Here is a 13577-nt window from a genome sequence, read left to right as displayed (position 1 = left end):
GATATAATAATAATAATAATAATAATAATAATAATAATAATAATATACTTTAAGGTGGTTTTTGTTTTTCCATTTCTAATATCAGAAAATATTTTTCAGAAATAGTTTTGCATAATGCTACAAAATATGCTGTTCAAATTCGATTTATGCTGAATTTTTATCATTGGCTTATTTAATGTAGCCACACCTTCAAGTACACAAAACAGGAAAATCTTTGTTATGTCGCAGTAAAGAAGATGTGAAAACCAAACTTTTTCAAAAATAAAGGGCAATGCAATTGTTTCCATTGTAGGTTGAAACTCAGTTTGGTATTGAGTTGAGTCTGGTGAAAGGTCATGTACATCCATTTCTAAAACACCTCAGCAATTCTGTAAAAATCTAAAAGACAAAAAAAAAATTGAAGACAAAACAAAGTGATAATTTGGATTTGAGTAAGCTGATAAACCAACAGAACTCAGGGCCAGCATATTACAGAAATAACTTAATATTGCTGCCATTACAACATCATCTACTTATGCTAATGCCAGTCAGTCCTTCAGTTTTAAATCCTGAGAGAAAGATTCATAATTCTGAAAGTATTTACCAAAGAACTGGATTTAGTAGCAGATAGAGTACTTAAAGATTGTCTCTCCAAAATGGACCTGATACCATGCATGAGTCTCTTCTTTGAACAGATTAATTTTTGACTGGAAGAAAAAACTTGAGATCGTTATTTTCACTAGCACAAACATGAGTGGGTTCCTACTCTAGGAGAGACAAGGCAGGATGAAGCCCCAAGAACAGTTTAGGTCTATCCTCCTGTCTCATTTGCTTTAGGCTGTCATCATCCAGCCAAAGCTGGCTGGCTTCACAGAAAATATGTGGAAAGGATCAGAATGTATAATATTTTGTTTTTCTTTAGAGCACAGTGACCATGCAATATTCAAGGATTCTACAAAGATGGGTGATATGGATAAGCATCAGGAACCATGCTCGTGTTTTACCTGATTTTCTGCCCAGGGTTTCTTTAAGTCACAGAGGTTTCACAGAAAGTAACATAGATGGTACCTGAGATAAGTTTAGGTTTTCAGGTACTGCAGAACTCTATGCAGAACAAGAACATGTAATATGTCAGTTGCGATTCAAGTGATGTTTTATGAATTGTTTACCAGATAGAACAAGAAAGAAAAAAGAGGAGAAAAAGGATACAATAGATTGCTGTGAGACTGCCTTCAATCCTATTTATTTTTCAGTCATTACACATAATATCAGAATTCAGGCAAAATGGGTTAGAATGGCAGAGGACATTTTGATTAAAAAGATCATTTCCCTTTGAAGAGTTCTTTGACAATTCTTTCATTATTTTTAAAGAAAGTTTTACTATATTTCATGTAAATGATATAAATAGATGAATATACATATCAAAGGCGGTGATGAATTAAATTAAAACGGTGGAAGGAATTATCATATCAGAAAAATGAAAAAAGAGTTCTTTTCACAACAACTAAGGTTTGCGATCACATCATCCTGTCTTAACCAGTGGCATAAATTGCCACTTAAGAATACTGTTCAAACCTTACAGTAGATGCAAAAATTCTCCAAGCTTTTGGCTATTAGACCCATAGAGTTTTAGTTTATGACCTTATAAGCTGTTTTTTTAATGTTTAATACATTCAGATAATTCTAGTCATTAAGTTCGAACAGCTGCCATAGAACCTAAATTCTGTTAGTGTAATAATATCTCATTGTACAAGACAAAATTGAGGTAAATAAATCCTAAAATCTCAGCGTGATGAATGGTAAAAAAGTGAGAAATGTATTTTAATTGCATAACACAAAGAAAGGTTCAAAAGCTTAGAAACTGAGATCTTATTGAAATTGATCCTGTGCAATTTTGCCAAATAGCAAACATAGTTTTGTCAGATATTTGAAGGAGTTCAATCCAGGCATACTGCTGTCAATTTCCTTAATCCAATTTCCATCTAGTCTAGCAAACTTAGTCCATGAATTTATGAAATTTCATTTACCTTTCTGGTAAATTCTGTGCTTACCTAACAGCAGATATGACAGAGACCCATTAGATAGATAGGAGTGTTCTTCTCCAGACCTCCCATACATCTAATTTACCAATGTAATTTCAGCAATTATTTTCCCTCACTGGAAAAACCCACAAAAATATTAGAGTGAGAGTGTGCACCAAGTGCAGCTACAGAAAAATGAGACACCCATTTCGATTTTCTATTTCTTAACATTTGGGGTCCTCAAGAGAGGTACCTGCATTCTCATCTGGACATTTATGCATAATTGACTTAATATTTCAGACTACCTTCAACACATGAGAGTAATTTTATTTTGGTGCTTAAAAATGAATATAGAAATACGAACTTTAATGTTTTGGACAAGGATGCAAAGTTCCAGAGATCCTGCATTGCTCATGTCTAGCAGTCCCTGTAAAATATAAGAAAATTGAAATGTGTTCATTTAGTACTACTCCAACCTATTTTAGACATCACCTAAAGCAGCTTTTTTATTACAATCATTATTGTTTTTTGACACATCACAACATTGATTATACATCTGATACCACAGCCAAAGAATCAAAATGAGAAGATAAATATATTTATTTATTTATTTGTTTGTTTGTTTCTTTGTTTTTATTTATTTATTTAACCAGGACCAATTACTAGTCACACTGCTCTCTAAGTCTCACGTGCATCAGGAAGCATCAGAATGATCAAATGCTCTTCTCTGCCACCAAACAACATTTCTCATTCTCAGCATCAACAGATGTTAGAGGCTTCACTCACTGTGTTTTTCATATAGCCTTAGGAGGGTCAGAAAAATGAAAATCTTACAGTTTCTCCTACTCTTTTGTCACCAAACAAAAATGGTATGACTGGAGAGAAACCTTATCACAAAGGGTTAATAAAAATCTATGCTCATTAGGCTGTAACACATTAGACATTAGTTACCATGAGAATCTCATTCCATTGGCTAGTACACAGGCTGAAGAAAAGTAGGAAGCAGCCTTCCTCTCATGCAATTTAGAAACTCCTAATCCTGAAGCCCCAGGGACTGTTTTGGCAAAGGCTTTAGTACAAATTTTCTCATGCCCTTGTTATGGGAATTAACTGGGTCTTTTTAGCTGGATTAGAGGATGAGTACTCTCCATGGAAACCAGGAAGATGTACTTGAGAATGAGACTGATTTAACTGAACAGTTTGTTGGTAAAAATTTAGCTCCATAGTTTATTGCAGAGTTCATTGTTGGCAAAAATTTAGCTCATTTCAATACTCATCAAGAAAACAACTGCATCTTTTTCCCCCCTCTGATGCTGTATTGTTTCCTGCCATTCACAGGTGTTCAGACATCAGAATATAGAAAGTTTGTTTCCTCTTTCAGAGACCTGGCTGATTTTTCTCTCATTACTCTCCATACCACCCTGGCTTTTTGAAATAGAGCAGAGAGATATCACTTTTTCTGAAGTGTGCATTGGTAGTTATCAGTCATGACTTCATAAATGTTGTAGATGCTTCACTAGGTAGACACCTTTTGGCTTATTTTAGTGAGAGACTCATGCTTACAGTCTGTCTTTTTAAGTAAGAATTGGAATGAGAGTTTTGCAACTTTTGATAAGCATTCAGTCAGTCCTGCTTAGAACTGCCAACACACTTGTAAAACAGAGCCAAGATCTGAAAACCAAACTGCTTTGCATCACTGAACATGAGGCTTTGTTAAGTGGCAGGCATCTATTCAAGCTTGCACACTTGTGATGGAGGCTGTTTTCTACAGCTAGCACCTTGCAGGTGTATAGCCCAGCATTGTGTCTGTACAAGCATGATCACTCAAGACATATAAAGACAGGATGGACATCCACTGAAAGCTGGATTTATCTTCAAACACTCCTATGGGCCATATCATCACATCTTTTACATAATCTTTATCCCACATATTTACACTTGCTGTTAGTAATTCATTCAAGGTTAGTTAGGGATTGACCCTACCAGATCATACAGGCAGGAAAAGGGGCAAGAGGAAGAAAGGATAGGAGAAACAAAGATGTTTGTCCATAATTTCCCCATAACATTTGCACACACTGTTCTCACGATTGCCAAGCATAGTTTCTCTCACAGGATTCTTTTCTGCAATAGGTTATTGCAGAAAAAGTGCTGAGACCTTTTCAGATTCCTAGAGAAACACTTGCAGCCCCAAACAAGTTCAATAATTTTCAAGAAAGCCAGTTCTTCACTATCCAGAATTTGTTCTGTTCTCTTCTATACCATTTCTAAAAAATGTTAGACAAAAATAAACACTGACATTTCCCAGACATTCCTTTCTCAAGTGCTTAGTGATATCTTTAAGTCTATTTCTCTGTTGTATAACAAAAAATAAAAACCCAAATGCTTCAAGTGCTCCTCTCTGCTTACATATAGAAAAAAATGAAAATTCAGCAGTTGTTACTGTATCTCTATCTTAACAATATCTTTCTCCAGTGGTCTTTGTGACTGGAAGTACAATTTTTTATGCTATATGATAATCATGTTGCATTTAAACTTCAGAAAGGCAATGTACAACACTGACCATCTTTAAATTTCTGTGAAAGTGACACTATTCTCCACCACTTATAGTGAATTTTGAAGGAGTTAATTTTGGAAAAAAATAAAATAAAATACAATAACAAATAAAAATAACTTGAATAAGAATGTAAAATAACAATTGATAAGAATGAATAAGAAATGAAATAACAACCACCAATAAATTACTGTTGTGAAAAGAAGAAGCAGCAGAATTATTTGTAAACATTCTATTTGTCTCAGGGTTTGTTTTATTAGTAGAAATTTTTAACCTGAAAATATAATGTAGGTGTCCAGCTGTGGACCTCTTGTTGATGTTTCTCCAAGGAACTTTTTGAAGCATTAGCTGTAGTTTTTCAAGGGTACACCCCGGAGCCAAGGTGCAGCAGTCATTTATTTGCATGACATGTCAAGCCAGCAAGCACTGAATAACCCATCTTAAAAGCACCCAGATGGTGCTAACCTCTGTGCTGATAAAGCTTAACATTTGCTTTAATGGCTCCTACATTTCTTTTAAAGGAATTCCCAGGGCTGAGCTGACAATCAAATTCTCAACTTGTGCAGGTCTCTGTGTACACAATTGCAGCTTCAGGAATACTAGCAGCATGTTCTGAAGTGCACAGAGACCCTTTCTATTTCAGAATTCCCCCACCTGGCTTCTACTTGCTTGCTTTCTTTAAAACAGCTTGAAGAGCAGCCTTTGCCCAAGGATGCATGAGCTACATACAAGGAATCTGTTTCTAGGCAGTCCACTTATCCCCACCCACTTTTTCAGACATGAGTACGAATAACTACAAAACAGCCTCAGCATAAAATACAATCATAGTTTTGACTGTGGTGTAAGTCATGGTCCTACAATCACAGCATCCAGAACAAAAAAACTAAACAACATGAAACAGGATTATAATTGAACTGTTTCCATGCTTGAAAAACATTTTTCAGTTATTTCAGTGGGAAATACATCCAAACCCTTTGGCAGAATCTCTGTCTTCATCTTTAAAGAAATAAATAGAATCATAGAATCATACAATGATTTGTATTGAGAAGGACCTTTAAAACAATCTGGTTCCACCCCCTCTTGGCCATGGCCAATAATGTGACCCACTAGACTGATTGGGTTGCTCAGGGCTCCATCCATTGGAACACTTCCAGGGATAGATCATTCACAGTGTCTCCGGGCAACTTGTTTTAGTGCCTCACTGTCTTTTGACTGAAGAATTCTTTTCTAATCTCTAATATAAATCTTTCTTCTTTTAGTTAAAAAACATTCCCCCTTGTCCTATCCCCATCTGCCTGTGTAAGAAGTCAATCCTCCTCTCTTTTATAAGCCCTCTCAAACTACTGGAAGGTGACAATAAGATCTCTCTAGAGCCTTCTTCCTCTCCATGCTGAACAACCCCAACTCTCTCGGCCTGTCTTTATAGGACAGGTACTCCATTCCCCTAACCATCTTTGTTCCCCTGGGCTTGCTCCAATAGGCCCACATCTCTGTTATGGGGAGGACCCCACACCTGAATGCAGTACTCCAAGTGGGATCTCACAAGGGAAGAGTAGAGCAGTAGAATCACTTCCCTTGACCTGCTGGCCACTCTTTGGAAGCAGGCAAAGATACAGTCAGCTCCTGAGCTCTGACCACACATTGTTAGTTCATGTCCTCCTTTTCATCCACCAGAACCCTCAAGTTCTTCTTTGCAAGGCTGCTCACAATGACATCTTCTCCCATTCTCTGTTCTTGTCTAGGATTGCCCTAATCCAGGTGCAGCATCTTGTACTTGGACATGCTGAACTTCCTGAGATTCCCATAGGTCTACTTCTAAGGATTTCACGGGTCTCTCTGGACAGGATCCCTTCCTAAGCCTCGTGCCATCTGCAAACTTGTTGAGGGTGCACTTGATCTCACTGCCTAAGCCATTGATAAAGATATAAAAGACCATCTATCCCAAGACACCAGTCATTGTCAGAGCACTGGTAAATAGCATGGCTGAAGAGCACTGGTCACAAGAACATTAAGAAATGTTTCCACTGGGAATAATTCTTCTTGCTACTCATCTAACATTGTCAAATTGCTGCAAACACCTTGTGAATGTAAATGGGAATGAATGTAAAAGAGAAAACTTCACATCAATATTTATGTTTATATTTTCATTACTCTCAAAGAAAAATGACCCTTAAAAACTTCAACTGATCTATTAAGATTCACTCGAGAGTATGAAACTGTTTTTTTTAAATACACAGAAGTGCTCATGCACATGGATAGGCAGCCCTCAAAATAGTGACAATACCGCTGTATTTTCTAAACTGTAGGAACGTATGAAAGAAAGAAAATAATGAGAATAGTTTTATATTCCCTAAGCTTGATATGTTTGAAATATATTTGAGTAAATCTTATTTTCTTGAAATAACTCTTCTTTCATAAATCTTGCAGCATCAGAGATCTTGCTCTGTAATCCCAGTGAAGAGTGATCATAACTCAATGTCCCTAAGTGCATCAAAATGGGTGAATATATTTCCAAAATGAAATCACAAAATATGCACAAAAGAGTACTAATTTTCTTCATATAAATATGATAGTTAAAATTAGCCAGATTTCTTTCTTCTCTGTGGTGATTATCATTGACATCATTGTCTTTTATTTACAGTTGTATAACTGAAAAAAAAATACTAAATTGGATAAGATTTCTAATTTCCTTTCACCTATTCATCATTTGGAGCAATTCACCTGCAATCATGGTTTCTCATTGTTCTTTTAATCTCCCATTTTTTCTGGAAGGCAAACAGCTGGTGCTCAATTTTTGCCAATAGTTAGATCAGGTAATAAGGTTAGGTTCTCTTCTTTTTCAGCCTTACTTTCAACAATAATTATTTGTTGTAATTTGATTATGCTGTGCCTGATAAAAATGTATTTCTCCATGTGATTTGCACATGCAGGGAATCAAATCTTACAAATACCCACTGGTTAAATCTCAAAAACACCCAAGATACACAACTATAGATTCTGGTAGTTATTACAGCAGGATATTTTCCTTGAGTTTTTCAGCAAGTAATTGTAAACGGTTCAAATATTTTCACTTATATTCTCTCTTCTTCTTGGTACTTTTCTGTTTCTTCTGTCTTTTTAAACTGGTGCTAATGTGAAATTTTTCTCATTTAAATTTGTTATATTAGCCCACTCTAAATTTGGGGCTTTTTTAGCAATATTATTAAGCTGTGGAAAACTAAAATTAAACCCAATCCTGATCTTGCTTTCTGTACTAAAACACTCAGAGGCAGATTATAGGGAAAACAAAAGCAATTGAACATCGGAAAGTTGTTGACATAAACTGCAATTTAGAAACAGGATACTTCATAAATAAGAATTTGACTAATCTTGTGAAATAACAAAAAAATTTTTAAAAATTGAGATGTCAATGATCATTAAATGCTTTAAAAGTGAAGAGATTTTTATATGCAGTCATTATACTAATTACACTTAGAAAAACCGCATAATCATCAAGTCCCAGTCAAGCGGATGTTCAGAGACAGTATGTAAGAAAAAGGAATTCCTTATTTGTTGGGCACAAAGCTTACAGGTCATATTAGTGCTACATGTCAATTACTGCAAGCTGCACCTTCTCTGGAAATAAGAGAAAAACAAAATCTTTAATAACAAGTGGCTTTGATATCTGTGGGATTTCAGGACACCCTGAACACTGGAAACTCAAGACAGTCATAGGCTCCCTCTTGGCTTTGAAAGAAGAATGTCTGACTACTGAACACATTCTGCTTTTAAGTTTAGGTGCCATAGAAATGCACCTGTACTGAGTTATAGCATCCTCAGTTGAGACTTACTCCTATTCTGATGCCATCAGTTTTGTTATGTTGTGATTGCATGCAAACCTGTGGAAGACTACGTGGACTATGGTTACTCTCTAGTGTGACACCCACCAGAAGGGCAAAGGACAGAATAGCCCTTCACAGAGCTTTGGGGAGTTACTGTGACTCATGCAGTGTGGCATCCTCTTAGAGCTTGCAAGTCAATTCATAAACCACAGCTGTTCCCAGGTAACTTTTTCTTCCTCAGTTCGGCAGCTGTTTCCTTTAGCCTCTGTCTGTCAGTCCAGCAGCAGAGAGAGGAAAAAAAGAAATTGTTAGCATTTATGTGTGTCTACATAAAGAGGAGTACACACATATGCATGTTTTGGTGCAACAAGAAAGCTTATACAATCCAGAGTTACTGCTGAAACCTCTCTTTTTTCAGCCCATTCTGTTCTGACCCTATTCTGGCACTATTATCACTCCTTCCCAGCTGGGCTTGAGTGCCCTTGTTAGGGCAGCTATTAAACTCCACAGCCAGAGGTTTCAATTTAGGAGGGAGTAAAGCTTTTCTTTTTATTACCCCAGGAGAATCAAGAATCCTGCCAATGCAGTACTCCAATTTATCGCCAGGAGCAGATGAGGTGGATTGAGAATTAGGCCCACTTAACAGCTAGTTTACACAGTACTCTCTGTCATTGCTTCATGAAGCCACAGGAGGTTTATGGCTTATTCAGAAGGGCAAATGCTTCTGCATCACTGCAAGATACTCAGTACAAATCAAAGCACATGGCTCTTCTGCAGTGAGGGCTGGACCCTTTTTCATCCTTTGTCATGTGTTTAAACACATAAAAAATTTGTTTACTGTAACCTCTACTGTGTTTATGTGGGAAACATTTGGCTTAGAACATCAGTTTTTGTCTTCAGATAGAGATTCATTGGATATTTACTGGACATGAAAAGCAGATAATTGAAATACAAGATTTCTAAAATAGCATGAAATACTCTTTTCTTTATAGCTCATACAGACTGTGAGTGCAATTGACAAAGATCAGCCTCCTCGAGGACACAAATTTTTCTTTGAGCTGGTGCCAGAATTTGCTGTTCATCCAAACTTCTCTGTTGTAGACAACAAAGGTAACTGCTGACCCCGACACACCTCTCCCCGATATCAGATAAAACTTAATTCAGACACATTTATTGATTCTGCCTTTCCCCTCTAGATAACACAGCAGGAATTATGACTAGAAGAAACGGGTACAGCCGTAGCAAGACGAGCACCTATCTTCTGCCCATCGTAATATTTGACAACGACTACCCGATCCAGAGCAGCACGGGCACGCTGACCATCCGGGTGTGCGCCTGTGACAGCCGGGGGAACATGCAGTCCTGCAGCGCCGAGGCCCTGCTCCTCCCTGCCGGCCTCAGCACCGGGGCGCTGGTGGCCATCCTCCTCTGCATCGTCATCCTGCTGGGTAGGCACCCGAGACGGGATGTCTGCTTGGCCAGACCTCTAGTCACTTCGAGAGCCCTGGTGTTCTTAAAACCCTCATTCACATCACCCTGCAGAAAAATATCGTCGCTACTCGTTAGCAGGTTGTGTGAGAAGAGTGAGACTGTGCTATTTACATTAAACACAATTAAAAATATAGCATCACTTTTAGTTTCCATGCTCATACCATAATCAGATCTTCATTTACAATCCAATTAAAATCATATTTCTGAAGTTGAGTGCTAAGTTTTGCAGTGATTAAATGGTATGAATTATATTAGCTATTTGATGATAAAAGATTTGGGATTTTTTCTGTTCAGAAAACACTTAGCTAAAAAGCAGAGGATAGAAATATTTAATTTCTTGTGACAGTGAGAACAACTGATTAAATAAGTGTGAGCACAGAAGTCAGATGAGCGTTTGGAAGAGAGAAACACTAGAAAGATGTGGTGACATATGAAAGAAGCAGAATAAATGCTAGCTCATTATCTGGTGTTAAGAACATAAAAATTTCAACTTGCAAGGAAAGTGCCATCACCTCTACTTTCCAGTAAAACTCTGCAGAATACCTTTTTCCTTTCTCACCTGTCCTAGCAAACACAGCTGTCCAGGGGGTCAGTGGGGAGCTACAGGTGTCAGTTTATATAATTATATGGGGATTTTTTTTTCAGCTTTTAACCTGGATTCAAGATAACCTAGTAATCCTCCTAATATTTTCTATAAGTATTAAAAGAAGGGCAATGTCTATAAATTATATCTGTACTAGGCTTAAGGAAGGGAGCTTGAGCTCTGACAAACTGATAGATAAACTGCTTAGGTTCGGGCATTGCTGCTGACCTGGTTTCAGCATCAGCCCCCTTGGATTCCCCAGGATGTTCCCAGACATAGTCTGAGAGGCAGAACTTGAAGGGCACCAGTTTCATGAGAAAATTATGGTTCAAACTCTGCCAGACCTAGCTCTTCACCTTGCATAGTTCTTAACACCATGTCAACAACCTCTGCATCTTGACAGCCGTCCTGCACACCCCAACACAGAGCATAAAAAATGGAGCATGAAACATGCCCTTACTCGCTCACAATGAAAACATTGATCTGATGGGCTGCAATGCTTGAGCACAGCTTGAACAAATCTGTGCTAAACTTTGGGCTTATCAAAACTCAAAATGTGCCTTAGGGCCACAGCAATAGCACATGAGATTCAGAAGAGGATAAGGGACCATTGCTGTGCAGAACAAGTGTGACCACTTTGTGTCACTCAGCCCCAGGGTTAAGAGGCCCTGCCTTAGCACTACCAACATACATGAAGTCAAAGAAACCTTTTGCTGTGGAGCATCTAGACATAATTTTTAGTCTACAACTAGTGTGATACTCAGCAGGTTATTTAACTTTTCAACTGATGTCAACATGTCCAACACAGGTGAGTCATAAGTACCAGGCTGTGAAAGACACTTAATAATAACCTTTCAGGGGTCCACCATTTCCTCCTACATGGAGTTCTTGAATTTACTAAAGTGTGTAGATTATCATCTAGCATTATGAAAAGAAGGGCCTCTGTACATGTACAAGGAGGAAAACTCAGATAAAACAGAATGGAACACCCTTTATATTCACAATGTAATATCATGGCTTGTGGAAGATCTCTGTTTCCCTCTCTTTACCTGCAGTATGTCCAATTTTATATTTTATTCACCAGTACTCAAGTGATTCAGACAAAAAACTTGGCCCCTAAGACTCAACAAAACCATTCAGCACTGTTGTAATTTATGGTTCAGCATCCACTATTATACCTCCTTGACAGATGATCTTTCTGGCCTCTCTTATTTACTCCAACTACTGGAGAGAGAGTCAGATTTTAAATGCACTTAAGCATTGAATTGCTACTGAAATCAATAGCATTTAGACACCAGAGTGTATTTACAAATCCTAACTTCATTTTTTATCTCCCCTTATAGAGTTTCATTTTTATATCAATCCTTACCTCTTCAGAAGAAAGAGTTATTCAACTAGCACTTCATAAACTAAGGGGATCATGTTTTTTCAAAAGAAACATTTGGTAACAAAGACTGGATTTCAGTTCTTGCAGTCATTGAAGCACAAGTAGTTTTGTCAATAATATTGATAGCTTAAGGTCTTCAGGTTCTTATTTTCAGAGGGTCCTGTATATCCTGTATTCAGAAGTGAATTAGACACTTGGGAATGCCTAAATCAGTAGCTTTCAAGAGAGTGAATAACTTTTGCAAAGGGGATTTAACTACATTTGATGAAAGGACCCTTGGTAACAGCCAGAAAAGTGGTAATCACAAAATTAAAACTGAAGTCAAACCTTAGTAGGACAATATTTTATGGTCTTGTTTACTTTTCAACTTCAGCTTAGTTGCAGATTTTTTTAAAATGTAAAATATTTAGATAATTTCTCCCATAGGTTTAAAAAAATAATAATTTTTTGACTGCTATCAAATCATTAATACTTTCCCTTTTTAACTTCAACGTGGAGATTGATTTTACCACTATAGTCCTACTAAAATCCCATTCCCGCCTTAAAACCTTTCCAGGTCAAAAGATGTGGTAAAATTTGGCTCATTTATTGACTTTCTAACTATCCATTTCTCCATTCATTTTTTGTTTCATTTTAGTATTAGTTGTCTTGTTTACGGCTCTCAAGAGACAGAGGAAGAAAGAACCCTTGATCATCTCGAAGGATGATGTTCGGGACAATATTGTGACCTACAACGATGAAGGAGGTGGGGAAGAAGACACTCAGGCTTTTGACATTGGCACGCTGAGAAACCCAGAAGCAAGGGAGGAAAGTAAGATGAGAAGAGATGTTATCCCAGAGACAATATTTCAGATAAGGCGGACTGCACCTCTTTGGGAAAACATTGATGTCCAAGATTTTATTCATAGAAGGTTAAAGGAAAATGATTTAGACCCAGCTGCCCCTCCTTATGATTCATTAGCAACATATGCCTACGAAGGAAATGATTCCATAGCAAATTCGCTCAGCTCCCTGGAATCACTTACCACAGAAGGCAACCAAGACTATGATTACCTCAGTGACTGGGGACCTCGGTTTAAAAAACTAGCAGATATGTATGGTGGAGAGGACAGCGATCGAGACTGAGAAAGTAACCTGTGACCTGGTCAGTGTTAGTGGAATTCCTGTCTATGTTCCTAGATAAATAAAGTGGCCTACTCTCTTACTTGGGAATAAAAAAATTTACAAAACATAGGTGTTGTCTTAGTAAGGATTTGCTTAATCAGTAAGTCAATGTGAATGAATATGAATGATTGAGATTTTAAAAAATACTATAGCTCACCCTCTCTGCCTAGAAACCTCAGATGAAAGGGTTTTATTTGGAATTAAAAGAAAATAAAAGGCTTTTTGTGCCTTTAATAATGACATGGAAACTCCATATTTTTAAATTGCTTTGCTTTACCTTTCCTACTATGTTGGATAGTGTGCATCTGCATTGTAACTTAATCTCAAAAATATACTTTAAAAATAATAATATTACTGCCATATTTATTGAGTTAAAGAATGTCTGTGTGTTGATTCATCCTGATATTTTTATATATGTATATTTATATTTTTGTATTTTTATTAAATAAATTAGAATTTATAAAAACACTACTTTTTCACTTACTTTTTAATCATAAAGAACTGTCCAGTCTTTCTGAACAAAGGAAATTTCATACTGTGCAATACTTCATTTTTGACTGAACCTTCTTATATCAGATTA

General features: G+C 37.0%; 1 protein-coding gene across 1 annotated transcript in view; it reads left to right on the top strand.

Moving 5' to 3' along the window:
• Positions 1–13322, top strand: part of CDH9 (cadherin 9) — a 96281-nt gene extending 82959 nt beyond the window's left edge. Inside the window, exons 10-12 of the mRNA XM_056483939.1 lie at positions 9365–9482; positions 9569–9820; positions 12471–13322. Coding sequence (XP_056339914.1) covers positions 9365–9482; positions 9569–9820; positions 12471–12958 — 858 coding nt within the window. The 3' untranslated portion in view covers positions 12959–13322. The remainder of the gene's footprint in view (positions 1–9364; positions 9483–9568; positions 9821–12470) is intronic.
• The last annotated feature ends 255 nt before the right edge of the window (positions 13323–13577 follow it).

Source organism: Oenanthe melanoleuca, chromosome 2 (genome assembly GCF_029582105.1).
Source record: "Oenanthe melanoleuca isolate GR-GAL-2019-014 chromosome 2, OMel1.0, whole genome shotgun sequence".
Taxonomy (NCBI): domain Eukaryota; kingdom Metazoa; phylum Chordata; class Aves; order Passeriformes; family Muscicapidae; genus Oenanthe; species Oenanthe melanoleuca.
Note: the sequence above shows the minus strand (reverse complement) of the source record. Positions and strands in the feature narration are given on the sequence as shown.